Source organism: Cololabis saira, chromosome 6 (assembly GCF_033807715.1).
Source record: "Cololabis saira isolate AMF1-May2022 chromosome 6, fColSai1.1, whole genome shotgun sequence".
In the NCBI taxonomy this organism is placed as follows: domain Eukaryota; kingdom Metazoa; phylum Chordata; class Actinopteri; order Beloniformes; family Belonidae; genus Cololabis; species Cololabis saira.
This window is the reverse complement of record NC_084592.1, coordinates 33,823,403-33,841,595: the sequence shown is the minus strand read 5'-3', so window position 1 is coordinate 33,841,595 and position 18,193 is coordinate 33,823,403. Positions and strand designations below refer to the sequence as shown.

General features: G+C 38.6%; 1 protein-coding gene across 7 annotated transcripts in view; it reads left to right on the top strand.

The window, feature by feature from the left end:
• Positions 1-18,193, top strand: part of myo1b (myosin IB) — a 65,600-nt gene that overhangs the window by 19,634 nt on the left and 27,773 nt on the right. For all 7 annotated transcript variants that reach the window (XM_061723996.1, XM_061723997.1, XM_061723994.1 and 4 more), the window contains exons 4-7: positions 8,474-8,568; positions 11,818-11,922; positions 12,942-12,988; positions 15,674-15,737. In XM_061723996.1, coding sequence (XP_061579980.1) covers positions 8,474-8,568; positions 11,818-11,922; positions 12,942-12,988; positions 15,674-15,737 — 311 coding nt within the window. The remainder of the gene's footprint in view (positions 1-8,473; positions 8,569-11,817; positions 11,923-12,941; positions 12,989-15,673; positions 15,738-18,193) is intronic.

Sequence of the window (18,193 nt, the reverse complement as noted above, 5' to 3'; positions counted from 1 at the left end):
TTTTCTGGTGGTACGATGGACTTTGGAGTCATTTACTACATGCATTATATCTCTGTTTGCTTTGCCAGTGTTGCCACCTGTAAACTTCTATTCAAAGCACAATAAATAACTTCCTACATAATGTAGGAAATTCATCAGCTCTTGCTCTACTGTACCTTTTGTACTGCTTTTAAAATGTAGACTATAGAGTAGTTTGCTGTGGCTATAGTGACACATTGTTTCAAGCCTATTTATTATAATATAACCCCCCTCATTTTGAAATCTTTGATCTAACTTCATATTATGCTGCATGAGCTGTTTGTCATTACAACGACAGTTTTGTCTCCTGCCTCTAACTCAAAAAGATGTACTCACTGACCTGCCATGACCACAATTGTATATAGTGGTATATATTGTATTTAAACCAAAATGCATTAAATCAATTATTTTTTTGTTTAAACGTCCATCTCCTTTTTTAGACTCGTACTCTGTTCAAGAAAAACTTCAGAAGGAAATGCATTATAGGCTCGTGAAACGCATGCATTAGACAAAGATCTTTCTCTGTTGTCAACTGTGGTAAACTTTTTTTTTTTTTTTTTTCTTTTCCCCCTCATTCTCTCCACACAGTTCTAATCATTTGGTAACCAGCTTGTGCCTTAATCGCACTGTTAGTGTTCAAAGACTCTCGTACACCACCCCCATGTAGGTGGGTGTAAGTGGGCACTTGTTGAAGTGGCATTTTGACTTAGGTGGGCAGATTCAGTCCTCAGCAGCGTGTGTGTGTTGGCGTAATTGTGAGCTTGGGGATACAAGAGATTATGGGAAAATATTGACGACTTTATTTATTATTTTTTTCCTCTCTCACCCACCTTCAGCCTAAAAATAAAATGCAAATGTGTTCAACTGGCCAGAATGTGACTGTTTATAAAAAAACAATGCATTACTTTAGAGGAGCTTGTTCCTGCTGCTTTGGGGGAAAACCAACGCTTTCTGTATGCACACCAGCCTGTCCTGTTAAATTTTGAAAATGTAGTTACTAATATACTGCAAAAAAGGTTATGGCTTTAGTTTTTGTGTGTGTGTGTGTGTGTGTGTGTGTGTGTGTGTGTGTGTGTGTGTGTGTGTGTGTGTGTGTGTGTGTGTGTGTGTGTGTGTGTGTGTGTGTGTGTGTGTGTGTGTGTGTGTGTGTGTGTGTGTGTGTGTGTGTGTGTGTGTGTGTGTGTGTGTGTGTGTGTGTGTGTGTGTGTGTGTGTGTGTGTGTGTGTGTGTGTGTGTGTGTGTGTGTGTGTGTGTGTGTGTGTGTGTGTGTGTGTGTGTGTGTGTGTGTGTGTGTGTTTTGCCTGAGGTGTCATCCCTCACCCTTTGAGTCCTGAATTTTGACTTTTTAAATCGGCCTTAAATAAAGTATGGTTTTGCGTTCACAAAGGCTTTCCCTTGATCTTGCAATATCTCATGCGATAATGATGGATCTAGTTCTTGTTATCCTTCTCTGCATAGTGGGTGAAGTTTTGTTGTGGGAGCTAAAATGCCCAACCCCTGTTAATATTTATTAGACTGGTTATTAATTTCTTCAAATGTCTCCTAAGATAATCTATACAACAGCTTAACATGACCCTGATTAAACATTAGCCACCCTTGTTTATTACTTCCGTGAGTGGAATATTTACTTTTATAGATTTGTTGGTATATAGTCTGTCCGAATTGTAAATTCTGCTTATTCATAGTTGGTAGAATAGAAAGTGAGCATTTAAGAATACACACATAATAGCTTGCATGCATGATGTACTTGAGGTATACCAAAAAGGACCCCAGAGAGTTGGGAGGTTCTCAAATGTTGTTCCACCATGCTGCATCTTTGGCTGTCATTTCCAATTTTGCGTGTGTGGCAGGGTGGCTTGGTTGTGTGTAGCGATGATCCGATCACGTTGTTTCAGACTTGATCGAAATCAGACGTTGCGTCCGGACCAGGGATTGTATAGATATTTATTTTGATCAGCGCATCATACTGTGGAAAAAATGCTAAACACCTGGTGTGTCAACAAAGAACAGGTCCATGTAATTTGCGCAAAAACGCTACTAATATGAAGAATGCTATAGGTGAGGTGGGGGTGCAAAGTATGGGCTGTATCACGTAAAGAGTTAAATAGTTTTTGTGATCTGCGCACAGCAGTGTTACAGCAGAGGCAAATACCGGTAAATAAAAGTTAAGTTACAACGGTCAGTTAGAAGAATGATCTCAAACTTTACAAGAAATACACATGCCCCCTCTGGCCAGCCGGGGCGCCAGATGGGGTGGGGAGGATCTGGCTGGAATAACGTGATCCTTCCACGCGCTACGTCCGGCCAGAGAAGCCCCACCCTGTCTGGTGAAAAGAAGCGGCCTGCTCACTCCTCAGGTTAAGGAGGAGACCTGAGCTCAGTGCAGGGCCTGCTGGGGTTGGTAGAGGGAGCAATGCCCAGGACTGTCACTTATGTAGGTAGGAGCACTGGGTGATTAAAATGGGGGGGAAAAAAATCGGGATAAAAAAAAAAAAAAATATATATATATATATATATATATATATATATATTAAAAAAAAAAAAGTTTTCAGTTATAATTGCATAAATTGTCTATATTTCATCACTTTATATACTGTCTTGGGGTTACATTTGCATAAAATGCTAAAAACCAAATTCTCAAAAATTTAAAACTGAAAAACAGAAAATGGAGAAAAGAAAATGTTAATGTATCGTTTCATAGGGCCCTACCTCTGTTTGCTGTCCTGGATCTGTTTTTATAATTCTGCCACATGTTTCTGAAAGCAATTGTATCAGCATACCGGGAGGGTGATTGGTCCTTACAGCCATCATAAGCTGCCAATACTTGAATCTCAATATATAATACTAGTATTAATTTGTTGCATAACTACATAAAACTGTTTTAATAACACTAACCCAAATCGATATCGTAACAATCGATTCTGAATCGAATCTTATTTTGAATTGATCCCCAGTCCTAATCGGGACATCCCTAGTTCTTTTTTCTTTTTTTTTTTTTTTTTTTTTTAAGGCCACAATGATCAAAATATTCATGATTTAAAGTTATCTGTACCACAAGTGCTTGGTTCTACATTTGAACCTTTTGAGGGCTCCACCAATTTTTGTCAACAAAACGCACAAATGCTAATGGAAGGTTATATAAACAAGACATAAATGGGATGTTTTTGAAGATGAAATGTAAGAAAAAATGACTGCGTGCTGTTTGCAATAATTTGATCATGTTTACGCTTCTTCCTTGTCCTGGTTAAATGTTGTACAGCAACTCCCCCCTCCCTTCATGGGCTTCCCTCCCTCATGCTGACCTCACTCCATGCCTTGTTCTCGTTGGCCAGGTCGGCAACAGTTCCAGATGTCTAAATTCTTGGTTAACCTGTAATAAAGTGGGTGGGTTGTTCTCGTGCTGTAAAAATGACTTTCCCAGCTATCCACACTAATGTTCATAGCACCTATTTTCTGATTTGGTGAAGAAAATGCTTCATCCATTGAGCCATGGTGTTTTAATGCATTATGTGGCTAAAAAGGTTTAGGTGCTGTTGGTCAGGATCATTGTGGGTCTATCTATTGGTCACATGGGCACTCTTAGACTGCTTTGAAAGCCTGTCAATAGATGTTGTTTTATAGTGTGCACACTTTTTTCCTCTTTGTGTGCATGTGGTGTGCTGTGACTCCTGTGTCTAGCACAAAGATGGTACAATTATTTTTAGCCATGACCACAATGGTTGCAGTACAGTCTGTTACTCACCAATGGCCCATGTTTCCACCACTCTGGTTCTCTGTAATATCTCTGCAACTCCTGCACATTAAATCCCACAAGGTCGCCCTGGTGTCTCCAGTAATACTGAGAGGAAAAATGGTCATTTTTAATTTTCAATTATAGATTAAGGTATCAAAATTTAAATATTGATTCACATAAAATCTAAAATCTTCAGTAGTTCAAAGGGCGGCAACCTCTTTCCTGTAATTACTTCAACAAGCTGTTTAAATGTTTTGTCTAAATTTTATTAAATGTAAATAAACTACATAATGTTAATCCACAATTTAACTCCTACAGTCAAAAGACCTTTCACGTTGTTTGTTTTTTTTTTTTCATTTCAGTATGTGGTTAAAAATGTGCATTTCAGTGGCTCAGAGCTTAGAGTTGGCAGAGGCTCTGACACGGAAGAATTCTGAAACATTAAAGTAGGAAAAGGGGAAGTTATCATCTAATTGTGGGTTGTAAAAGGATGTCTTGTGTGTGCGTGTGTGTGTTGTTGTCATCAAGCCAAAGATGATGGTTACATTTACACCCTCCATTTTATAATCTTTAAGAAATCTAGACTACAAATACTGAGCCTGGCTGCATAAAGAGGTTCTCTGTTACAGTTCTGCTTTGAGGATGTTTTGCGACCTTACTCACTGGGCTAATTTCCTGCTTTTCTAAGGATCACAGCAGTTTGAGCCATTGTTGCTCCCCTCCAGCTGTGGAATATGAAATTGCTGTGTAGGAAAGGGAATTGAAGCTCTGGACTCCCCCCTCAAAGTTTGATCTATAGATAAGAGGTTTATCCGTGAGCAATTTATCTGAGGTCTCAACCTGTAGTGTGTGAATAAATTAAAGGTCTCTTGCAGTAGTGCTTCACTCTGAACTTTCTAATTTAGAGAGCTGGAGGTATTTTTTTTTTTTATTGCACCTTGTACACTACACATTGGGGATGTTTTTTTTTATTTTTAATTGGGGGTGTTATTTTTGATGGATTCTTTCCAGGTGGTTCTCTTTTATCAACAGAATATTGTTTGAATTAATAAAAAAAAAATGGTCCATGTGTGTTTTTTCGTTTTACTATATAAAAAAAACAGGAAAAGATGCTTCCTTGGATGGCAGCTTCAAAGCCAGGCAGATTTCCTGCAGGCTCTAAAGGATAAATGACATCGCACCAAGACATGCTGACAAGCCCCTGCTGCCCCCTCAAATGAATGAGTGGAAAAAAAAAAATTATTTAGAGCAAGGAAGTGTTTGTCACGATGAAGTTGTTCCTCTGAGAAAGATCTTCATTATTTTCAAAGGGCCTGTCTTCTCTCAAGTTACTGGGTGGGCTGTGATCCGGCCCATGCATTAAAGCTTTATTAGCATCTTCAAATCAGAGCTTCAAAGTCTGCTGAATCTGCCCTCAAGGTACTCCACCCTTTTAAGATTCAGGTCACAAACTGCAGGCCTGCCATCCTCTCCTGTTTCAAGATTACCATTATTGGCGAGTAGGAGACCTGACTAGACTATTTTCTGCTCCTTACCTCATGCCAGTGTGGCTTTGTGTTCACCACTGCCACGTGCAAGTCCAAATTACAGCCTGCAGGCAGATGTGAAGGGGAGGTGCCAAGCAGCACTTGGAGTCCAAAGCCCTATCCCAGCCTAACCCCCACACACCCAGCTATGCACGCTGATCAGGGTGGCCTCTGGGATTTTGCTTCCTCATTCTCTGCTTCCTCTCTTTGGATGAAACCATGGGGCTTTCATCATTTAAACTAATTTATAGCCAGAAGCTGTTCAGATGGGGGTCTTGGTCCAAAGCTTTAATAAAATACAGGTTAATTTCTTTTCAAAAGTCAGCAGGGGTTCTTTCTTCTTGCCTCTATTCATATTGTGATTAGTGATGGGTATTAATATTTATAAGTGTGCGTGCGTGCGTGTGTGTATGTCGCCTGGTACGATCCTCTAACGTTTTTACACCTCCTGCTCTCGTGTCCCATCACCCCCCTCACCCATAATGTCCTGCTAGCCCACAGGCCCCCTCTGAGGACGGGATAATGGCATGATTACTTGCTGTCATTGTCGGGATCAAGTCAGGCATCAGGAGTGTTTTCTGAAAGCAGACATCTGCTGCGCTGTGCAGCCCTTTTTCAGCAGTGACGTAATGTCCCGTGGTAAAGCTCATCCATACAAAAGTGGTGGCTTGGCGTACAGGAGAGTGCAGGGGTTGGGCTGTGATCAGAGATTGCGGGGGTGGGGATTGAAAAGCTTGTGCTCTGATAGATTGAGAACAAAACACAATGGTAGTACCCATGATGCGAGCTGATGGTGGACACTAGTAGTATCGGTTCCCTTGAATACTGGATTTTTGTCAGTGGTGATGTGTGTGTGGTGGTTTTTTTCTTTTTTTTTATAAACTTGATGAAAAATTAAATTTATTTCAAATTTAGCCGTTTGACCTAAAATATGTGCACATCAGTTGTGGACACACAGCTGTCAACACATTTCACTCATCATTCGTGATTTTGACTCAACAGCTCCTGTCATTCAATAATTTTCAGTCTTTCTGCAAATGAATGTTGTAGCCTACCCAGCCTTGTTCATAAAACAGTCCTTTTGAAGTTTTGCTTTAAAAAACCAAATGCAGTCTGTTTCTGGCCTGGAAAAATGAACTACTTTCAGTGAGGCTTGGTTGGCCAACCTTGCGCCTCAACAATAACAGGTCTTTAGCCACATCTGGGAAACAAAAGTGAAAAGCTTGGTAAGTACTAAGATCTGCTAGGATGGAAAATGTACTTGTGATAAACTTATAATTTACAAAGGCTGGAGAGTTACCATTCAAGGAAGTTGCGCCCTCTGAGACGTGTTGGAGGAAAAATGTCTCCTGGAGGAAGTATGGCTGAAGGATTACTATTGCCTTAATATCGCAATAGCATGACATTTTTTTTTTTTTGTTGTGTTTTTTAAATTTCTGGGCCTTTTTGGTGAGTTTAACTTTCCCAATTTGAAATGGCGCAGGAGCAATCTCTAACACTGAAGTTAGTTTCTAAATCACAGGAAGACCCAAGAACCGGTCCACAGCATTTTAGAGGAATTGGGGTGGAGGGGTCGCAATTTGATTAGTTTCCAAAATTGTACAGCCCTAGGAGGAGGTATCCTGAAAAACCCAATATTTCTGTGCATAGAAAAAGTACAATATGACCTCTGACTATAATGTGTTAATCTCTTTTTTTACCTCCATTTGTCATGCTTTCCTATATCAGGTGCTTTTCAAATCAAGGGTTTTGGTTCAATATGTAATTATATACGTTAACTTCTGGCCCCGGCTGTACTGACTGTTCTCTTGATCAGGTTTAGAATGTTGTTTTTTTTTTTGTTTTTTTTTTTGTGGTAGTTTTGTCCTCAATTGTATTCCAAAATGAGGCTGGAAACGCTTAACCAGACTTAAAATACCCTTGAAAGTAATTTCAGACCCCTTCTGGAAAGTTTTAACATTTATTTTTTTTAAACTAATATGGTTCCATGTTGCATTTTGGTGCAAAACCTACTTAAACATAAGAACAGAGTTGGCTTTTGGATAGAAATGCAGCCACAGTTACATAAATTTGATAATTATTTAACAGAGCTGCATGAAAAGTCCTAACTGCATTGGAAAAACATTCCCTCCTGCGTTCATATCTACACGTTTTGCATATGAATACTTGGTTGATTATTACTGAGACCTTACCTGGAAGACTTTGGGTGTTCCCACAATTTAGGTAACCACTTTGACCAAATTAGACATTGGTGGACTGTTTTTGAACAAATCTTGGATAATTCTCCAAGGTGCATTTTAGCCTGTCTTCTGTGTGAAATGTAAGATGCTGGTCTTATTCATAATAGTAGGTTAAGCCTTTGCTGTGTTAAATGTGTTTTTGAAGTGGGTGACATTAACATTGTAGGGATGCATCTCTAGAGCTGCTTTGGATTCATTGTCTTGCACACTGGCACTTGGGTAGGTTTAATTCTTTCAATATAGGAAGGGGGTGGGACCATGGGATCATCCACACTTGGACCGTCCACATCCTGTACTCAAATCATCAAGGATTGTCTGCATAAAGAAACGCAATATTATTCTGGTGTTCAGTGGGACTGAAACTGCAGTAAAGAGTCCCACTTTCCCATTGTCTTCTTTGTCCTGGAATCTATGACAAGGGCTTTGTTTTTTGTTTGGTTTTTGTTAGAAACTCTCCCATATACACTTAAGGTTATTTGCATTGTTACAATTACATTATTTTTGTTTTTTTGGTTCTTAGTAGTAAAATGTTTTGGTATAGGGTTCAATGTGGATGTATGATAAATACCATGTGCCAAGGCCTAAGGCAAGTTGCGCTATCCATCCTGAATCATCTTTGAACAGCATATTTAGCTTAGGTTCAGAAAAGCAGCAGGAAATGATCAATTTTCAAAGCCAGATGACAAATTTGCATCCAATAGCTAGTAACCACCATTGCTAAATAAAGCTGCAAGTCACTGGAGTCTGGATGTCCTACAGATGCAACCCAGTTTCCAACGAGGCCTCAGGCTTTTGATCTGGAAGAGACCATGTGTGAAAGTGGATTTTTTTTCTTTTCTTTCTCTTCATCCATTAACCTACCTTCCAAAAAAATACAAATGTGTATACTCTTGGTTATGTTTTTGTTCTATGAAGCTTTAATATGTGCCATGTGTTTTTTTTTTTTTGTTTTCCAGTTATGCTTTGGCAGATGAGGCCTATCGCTCACTGAGGGACCAAGACAAGGACCAATGCATCCTCATCACAGGGGAGAGTGGAGCTGGGAAAACTGGTGAGGTGGTGGGGGGGCTTTTTTCATAGTCTTTAAAAACTTGTTTCCCAAACTGCATACTGTATTACTGTTGCATAGTTTTTGCTAAAACATAGTTTGCACTATGGTATCAATCACTGGTACAATATATGTATACAAAAACGACCTACAGGACTGTCTCAGAAAATTAGAATAGTGTGATAAAGTTCTTTATTTTCTGTAATGCAATTTAAAAAAAACTAAAATGTCATACATTCTGGATTCATTACAAATCAACTGAAATATTGCAAGCCTTTTATTATTTTAATATTGCTGATTATGGTTTACAGTTTAAGATTCCCAGAATATTCTAATTTTGAGATAGGATATTTGAGTTTTCTTAAGCTGTAAGCCATGATCAGCAATATTAAAATAATAAAAGGCTTGCAATATTTCAGTTGATTTGTAATGAATCCAGAATGTATGACATTTTGGCATTACAGAAAATAAAGGACTTTATCACAATATTCAGTCTTGTAGATGTGCTTTTAGGTTCTGAAATGCAACGCCCAGTCTACCTAGCATGCTGTATTCCATTATGTAGCAGCGAAAGCATATGCCATTATATGATTCCCTTAATAGTGCTAAATATCAACTTGATTTTAAGGTTCTGCACTGCATATAGCGGTTATTGGAACACTCCATAAAGTTGAACAAAGTGGATTGGAAAGGAAGAATGGGGACGGCTCAACAAGAGACCTCCCAAAATCTGAGCAGAACCACATTCTGAGGCTGTTGTGTAAAAAAAAAAAAAAAAAAAAAAAAAGTGATTCTGATCATATTTCAGCCCACGCATCACTATCTAAACTCAGAAATTGGATCGCAGTTTCCACCCCCCAATTTTTTTTCCAAATTATTGTTTGTAATTCATAAAGCGACACCCACTGGTGAGGACAGTACTGAGGCCCATCAATTCTACTACTAGGCCATGCAAAGGACAATGGACAAGTCTTTGGACCAATGATTAAATTGTGTGCTGGTGGTCTGTGTGGAGACCATTGCAAAGGTAAAACGGAGAGGAACAGACTCTTAGAAAGTCAGCTCAAAAGCATACATGGATTGTGAACAACTGTTCCTGCAACAGTTGTTATGTCTAGATATGCAAACCAGATTGTGTCACTTTGAAATGACAATGGGACCAATCTGTCTGGAGGATCTGACATCAGAAGATTCTGATTTGGCTGCAGCCTTAGAATCGTTGAACATGTTCATACCTGTGATCTGCTTGGGCAAACCTGTTCATTAATGCTGCTGATCACATTAAACCCTGTTCTAGCTAGGAATATGGCCAAAAAACGTCCTTGGCAAACACGTTGAAATGTATGTGCAGTCAAAACTTATTCCTGAAGAACACCAAGATAGGGGTTGTGGTTAAAGATTTAGATCAGAGCCATAACAAGTTTGTGATGACTTATTGTCCTTTATCATGTTTGTACATATCATGATAAAATCTGAACTTAGTGTGCTTTGAAGATAATAGACTTGTACAGACAGTGTTGTGATTTCCTGTTCTAGTCACACTTCTACATTTAAGCAGATGGCACCCAAACTTAAATTTAAGCATATGGCACCCAAACTTAAATGTAAGCAGATGGCACCCAAACTTGGCAGTTGAAAAATGTGACCTTATTCATTTGTTGGTCGAAGATTCTTTCAGGTGCCACCTGGGATATTGGTAGGGCTGTGCTTTGAAGAGCTTTCAAATACCTTTTACATATAACCAAAATGACTGACTGGCATGAATGGCATTTCCTGCTCTGATGTCTGATGTGCTGCTTCACAGGTAAACACACAAACCACAAGAATGCCACTGCAGTTCACTCATTTGTTAACTGCAAACACAGACTTTTACTCACTCTTGGGATATTTAAATGTGTGTGTGTGTGTGTGTGTGTGGTGGGGGGGATTGTTTTTTTGTTGACACTTGTTTTGGACAAGAATATTGGGCAATATTAGTCTGACCTATGATTTGTCTGTTTTTTTTTTTTAACCCCTCTAAATTCAACTTAAAACTACACAAATTCTTGTGACTGCAACTAAAGCTAAGATGTGAGGGATCACTCATTTTTAGAGTAAGATTTGTGCATTAAATGGCTCTAACTGCTAACTGTTTTGTTGATCTTCAGCATAAACTCGGATGTCACAAAAACCTTCCCTGCAGCCTCTTTGAAGCAAACAGCCACATACTGGTATTAACAATTCACCGTTCATAAAATTTCAGTCAGTGAAAATCATTAGCATTTCTGCAAAGTGTTGTTGTGATGCAACAGACTACCCAGAACAAAAATGAAGGGCACAGTCCTTCATTTGGAGACTCAGCCTGCTGTATATTAAATCCAAGAAGCTGTTGCTATCAAGTCAGATGACTTTGGATTTCAGTAATCTCCACACTGGAGATTTTTGGAATAAGTCTGTCCAGACCTACCACATCAATATTCATTGACATTTCTGTCCCTCTCATGAGGCTTCTGTAAAGGCAAGGATCCATGACAAAGATGAAACTATTTGGCCTGATGGTGTTTAGGTGACACATTACAGCTTTGCTGTATCAGAGAGATAACTGGGGAAGTTTTATTTAACTTCACGGCAAGATAAAAATGTGGATTAGACTGTTCCTTGTTGTTCAGTGAAGCGATGACTCTTAATCTCTGGATTTTGCTGTAGCACACCCCCCCCCTACCTTTCTCAAACCTAACACAAGCACATTCCAAGCTGGATTTTTTTTTTTTCTTCCCCCAAACTCATCAGCAGCTTGTACCGACGCCTGTAGATCTTTTATATCCTCCCTTGGCACATCAGTTCTGGGTCACTGTCCTCTCACTGGTCAGAAAAGATGATCCACATTTTAGCGATCATCCTATGAGGCATTCTGCTTTATACCCAAAAAGGGTAACTGGATTTAGTTTAGTTTTTTTTTTTGTTTTATTTTGACTTTGTGTGTAAACCTGGAAAATTTCCAGCAGGAGCAGCGGATGATCAGTGTTTCATCTCTGGAGCCAGCCCAAGTTATCCCAGTACTTTTCTTTGCTGCCCAGTAGTTATGATGTAATTGTGATGAAATACTGGTCAGTATGTAACTTAAAGTACCCTGATGGGTGTTGAGGGGAATGATGTAATGGGGGATTTATTTTTATGTTTTAAAATGGGGAGTGGTCCAATGTATTTCACACTTGTTCCACTGTCATGTCTAGCAAAGGCTTTGACTTCATAGTCCTATTATGTCTGTTTCAGAGGCCAGTAAGCTGGTGATGTCATATGTAGCAGCGGTGTGTGGGAAGGGCCAGGAGGTGAATAAGGTCAAGGAACAGCTGTTGCAGTCCAATCCTGTGCTGGAGGGTGAGTGGAAACATTCAGGCTGCGGCCCATTTCAGGAGCTGGATCGCCTTAAGTTTGCATTGAGAATCTGCTTTAACAGGCTTACCGTGCTGATTAACAGTCAATTAAGCAGCAATTACAAAGCATTTTTATGATCTTGAATATTGTTGGTTGTTCTCCAAGCAACACAGGGAATTCCTCACTACAACGCTCCTGAAAGTTGGCTATCCAACATAGAAGTCATTGTGTGAATACTGTGTAACACCTATTTCCTTAAGCAAGCAGCACACTGGAAATGCCCATGAATGATGGAGCTGCAAGACTTTTCTTGCTGTGGAAAAGCCTGCACATCTGCAAGAGTTTAGCCTCTGCCCATCTGATTTCCCCAACTCTGAGAAGATGGGGGGGAGGTCCCCTTATCTTGCTAACCACAGTGAATCTATCATGCTTGCTTTCACATTTTGCTTCACTTTTTTGATCAAATTGTTCTGCTTTTTAGCTATCTGCCACTCTTATTCTCTGCTTGCCTCATTTTCTGATTGTCGTACCACTAGCAGCCCACATTATTACAATGTAAAAATACACATCAATCAGTTACTGACAGTTAAGCAGTTATGTTAATGATTGTGTGTGTTTTTAAATATAGAGCACTTCAATTTTTTTTTTTTTTCCCCTGTTGATTTACCTTTTTCTTCATTCATAAGCAAGGCAGCATTTTGCAGCTTGATTGAACATTAACTGTAGAGCCAGAGAGCCAGTATGCTGAAGGCTCATTGTCGGCTGGGCTGCTGCTGCTGTAGGGCACTCCTGGTTTGCATGTGATTTGTGATTAATCCATTCAGATTTATGGAGCAGATTCATCAGGACAAATGATTTTGACATTCAGGCCTGGAGTGATTTAGAGCTGGCTGGAGTGAGGCATAATGTCATGGATCATTAAGGTTTTAAATATCTAAAAACAGACTTAAGCTCTCATTATCTAACATATTCATACATGATTTAGCTTCTTTAAAAAAAAATGCCTTCCCTCTTTCTTTCAGCATTTGGAAATGCCAAAACGGTTCGGAATGACAACTCTTCCAGATTTGTAAGTATTCAGTAAACTCTCTTGGTGACGACGTTGACAAATTTAAAAAAAAAAATGTTTTTAAACTTTATATTTAACTTGAATTTGTTGTGATCACCTTGTACAATAGCTTTTGTTCAACTGAATTTCCTGGCATCTGCAATGGTATGATGGTACTCTAACAGCAGCATTATAACAGTAGCGTTTGCTCCAAGCTGGTGTTTGAAGCTTAGTTGTTGGCAACAGATTTGACACTCTGAGTATGGCTGTGTCTTTCAGGGAGATGTGATTTGAGAGGGCATCGATGCAACACACAAATCATTTGAGGGAGAGACGCAGTCATCTAGGTTTGATTATAATAAATGCCGCTTTGTAACTCGTACCGATGCTGATATCAGGACTTTTTTTGTTTTTATACATTTTTATTCCCATTAAATAAGCAAACCATGGTGATTCATTCACTTGTAGAAGACTTTCCATAGAATACGTGACAGCAAAGAGCAATTTGTATGACCTGCTTGGCTTAAAAATGACTGGGGCACAAAAAAACAAAACATCTAAGATGGAAAAACTTTAATCAGCATCATCATCCTGTTAAAAATGTTAATGTTATAGGGTTAACAAAGGCAAGAGGCTAGAATAAAACGTTGAGACCACCGAGCCTGTTGCTTCTGATGTCCATTTTTGATATGTGCAGTTGAATCCATCGAAGAGAAATGGAAATCTGAAATCTGAGCTTCTCGAGCTGATGATGCAGGGAAGGATGCTCAATAAAATGGAAAAAACTGACAACCCTGAGCATCCTCTCCACAACAATGTCTCTTTATGACCCTCCTTGTATTGTGTAGGTATCAGCAAAAACGGTTTCAAATATTGAGAGGACAAAAACAGTCAAATCTCCATATTGGTGCTTCATCTATTAATTTAAGAGCTACCATCATTAAATGTCTGCTCAGTGAGTTACCTTTTTGGATTCAGTCCTGATATTGGGTCAGATATTGTCTTGAGTTTTAGACGAGGGCCTCCTATGAGTGTTCTCTTGCTGTGTAGTTGAGACATATTTTAAATGTCACTTTGGTCCCATCAATTTTCTTTCTTTTTAAATCTGTTTCTTACTCATTTTCTAAATGAGGAATGTTTTGAATAGTGGGAGAAATGTTATGCTCATTTAGTATCTTGAGGATGATTCAGTATCATCTTGGCCCCTGTGTAGATAATCAAGTCCAGGTGATTCTTCTTTTTTCTTTTCTTTTTTTTTTTTTTTTTTCCAGGCATTACTGTGCATGTTTCTTTGTTTGAGGGGGAATTCTCAAACTGCTCAGCTTAGTATTTTCAGTGAGGCGTGATCCAGCAGCAGCAACCCGAGTAACATGATCTCATCTGATTGGGCTTCCACTGGTGGTGTGTGTGTGTGTGTGTGTGTTGTTTTTTTTTTTTTTCTTTTTTTTTCTTTTCTTTTTTTTTCTCTTTAAAAATATTTTTGCAACCCATACAGAAACTCTACTTCAACACTGTTGTGCATGACATCACAAGTGTGATGGTGTCTCAGTTGCTGATCACCCAAAGTTGCTATGATGAATGAATTGTTTATTTTGGTTACATTACATTATTTGCAATTCAAACTGTGTGTGTGTAAATGACAAAACACTTTCATACAAGTTTACACTCATCAGTTTCACACAAAAAATAATAATAAACTCTGTAACCGAAAAAGGAATAGGCTGAAGCCAAAGCTTATATTTGCCTACCCTGTACTTTCCAACAGAAAACCCAGATTATCTGCAATATGAAAAGAAACAAAAAGAGAAATTTCCCTTTAAATTGTTCTGCTTAACCAAATTATACTTCAATCATTTAGCATTGTAATCCTTAATTATTTTACTTTTCAATATTTTTTTAAAATTCAACAGAGATTTACACAGTTTCACTTCATCACTAAGTTGATTCCATAATTTGAATCCCAAAAATGAAACACATCTATATTTAACATTAGTCCTCACACGACATCTTTCAAAGACCCACAGCCTTCTTAAATTATAATTTGTTTCTCTTAATTTAAAGAAATGTTGAAAACAAGCAGGAAGGCTATTATTCTTAACTCAAAACAAAATTTCTAATGTTTTTAAATATGATCCTTTCTTGTGCCATAATACTTGATTATCTACCTCCATTGATGATCACAAACCCATGTGAGTGCTTGGACATGCGCGACAGAGGGCATTGTAGTGGATTATACCCCTTATTTAGTTATATTCAAGTGACTTTGGCATCAGCCTAAACACAAACTGTGGAAAAAAAACTAAACGCAAAGCTCCATTTCACCAGAGAACCATTCATGGTACCATCACTTCATTTTGCTGAGTGTAGAGGCTTTGAGTTTGGCAAGAACTTGCTCACCAACAGCATTTGGCCTGATGTGGAGACCAGTGTGCTATTAATACATCAGAGGAGAAAGGAAAAAGAAAATCAAACACACAAGACTCTCTGTTCTAACTGAGCTTTTACAAAAGGGGCTAAAAGGGTTTGAGTTGTTTCTCCTGTAGAAACAACTTTTGATGTTGTGGTTGCAGCTTGAATGTGTTTGATCAGAAATCCTCACTGAACTAAACTCTTTTTCGTTTGTTTTTTTTTAAATTGAGTAAATTATCAGAGTGCAACAAGACATAATACAAGTTAACTTCTAACAGTCGGCTCTCCGACCCTCAGGGAAAGTACATGGACATTGAGTTTGACTTCAAAGGAGATCCCCTGGGTGGAGTCGTCAGCAACTGTGAGTACTACTATGAAGAGAAAATTTCTCTAAAATAACTGTAGTTGGGGAAATGTGTCAGACTCTATTGCTTCTGCTAAATATTGAGATGTATATCTCAATCTTTCTTCATTGTTGACCTGCAGGTAAAGCAATAAAACAAAGTATTAACAAGACTTGCAGAATATACCAATAAATTAATTTGGTGTCAATATAAATGTAATATGGTTTAGATACTTTAGAGCAAATACTTTGTCTGGATGTTTAAGCTTGTTTTTGACCAAAAATCCTAAAAAGATTTACAATCTGACCTTAAAGTGACATAAACTGGTCTGAACCAAAGCATGTTTCTGGTTTGTTTGATCTCATCTGTTTCTGTGACCTGTGGCGGCGAAGATGGCACAGACAAAACACTGAGTAGACAGAAAATGATGGCTGAAAGACAAATGAACCTCTGTCTGCTTGCTGTAGTCCTCCAACACAGTGGACTGTCTGTCTGTGATGGAAGGCCACTCGCATGTGACTTGTTCAGTCAGAGCTGACCGGATGGCCAGCCAGATGGATGTGGATGATGTTGTAGGGAAATCTGGATGGGATTTTCTTTGCTTCTCAGCTCATGATGAAATATAATGGAGCATGCTGCAAACATGGGTGTGGGTGTGTGTGCGTCCCAGTATGACTTTCGATGTGCAATTAGGGCTGGGCGATTATATCGATATTTTAATATATATCGATATATTTTCTTCTTCTTTCTATATATATATTTTTTTTTACATTTTTTTTTTTTAATGATTTTGATATAGCTTATTTTGTGACAAATTGACTTGAATGTTTTATTTGAGATTTGCACAAATGTTTTGTTATTTGCACAACTGTCAACCTCAGTGGAAAAGTCTGCCTGTTACTGTCTACATTGTATTAATTGCACAGGGTATTTTAATTTAATTGTTATGCAGGAAAGGGATATTTGTTTTATTTTATTCAAGAAGCATTTTTATTCTATATATGCAGGCAGTTTATTTTTATTTCATTTGTTTTATACATTTTGATATTGTGCAGACCTCTGTTAATAAATGTACCTGTGTGACATTTGGCACGAGGCTTTGTATTAAAACTGACTGTTTTTTTAAGGGTTTGCCTCAGAAAAAAATTAAGCTAACAGAGATGCTATGCTATAATGCTTTGGGGGAAACCCCAATTAAGGCACAGAAAAAATATCGAGATATATATCGAGTATCGCCATTTAGCTAGAAAATATCGAGATATGACTTTTGGTCCATATCGCCCAGCCCTATGTGCAATCGAATAACATGGTCTACGTTTACAAAACTTGTCACATTCTGATTAACTGTTCACATTCAAAACTACAGATGAAGGCACATCTTTCATTAAACTTTCATAAAGATGACAACAAAACACCAATTTGCATGACCATATTTAAGCAAGAGACCTGCATGAGGCTGGATACAAAAAGATCCACATGGAAGTGACCACAGATGATGTGTGGTGATGGGTCACTTCCCTCCTCTTTATTTTTTTCCTCCCCCCCCTTTTGTCCACACTGGGGGTTTTGTGTAGAGCTCTGGATACTTAAGAAATGCGTCTGTCGCACAATAGTGCAGGTGTGAAGGCAAAAAGTCGAGGCAACAGTTGGTCTCAGGATTTGGATAATTTGCCGTCAAGGGAAAAATTAATTCCCAGATTTGCTAAAATTATATCACAGCATGATGTAATTTCCACTAGCTGAAGCTTAGAACTTTGATGCAACAAAACAATGGCTAAGCATTGACATAATTCACCACAGAAGGGCTTGAGGAAAAAGAAAATTCATGTTTTGGCTCAGTCCAATCAGAGCCCTCACCTCAAGAGTTGCTGTCCAATGACCTTGAGTCATTCACTCTAGATATCCTACAGATGTGTTCAAGCTGAAGCAGTTCTGCAGAGCAATGGTCAAAACGTTCTCTTGAATGTTGTACATGTCTGATCCAGGGCTACTGAAAACACACACTTCAGGGCTCCACTTACTCCACTTATCACCAAACGTATTGTCTCTATAATTTGAATCAAGATCATATTTTAATGCAGAAAATGTTTATTCTTCACTTTATTTTCTTTTTTTAAAACCTAATTTTTTATTTTCCTCACCCTGCAAGATGGCTAGTTTCCCTACACTAAAACTATTCTTCAGGGCCCCTCTGTTTATCCAGAATGATGTCAAACTGTCCACTTTTGGAGAGGAAAAGAAAGATGGACTGCTGTGTGGTTTTTCAGCAGTATTCTCTTCTCTCTGCATTTTTGATCACAGCTTTTCTATTGCTGCTTCTGGCCTCTCTGTTATGGATGTTGTATTATTGATGTGCTCACTCCTAAATGGCACTTACATGATTCATGGCCAGTGGGTGTCACAGAATCACATTTGGCCCGGTCCACAGCTGACCCTGACCACGCCACATCTCTGTGGAGGGCTCGCTAATTTG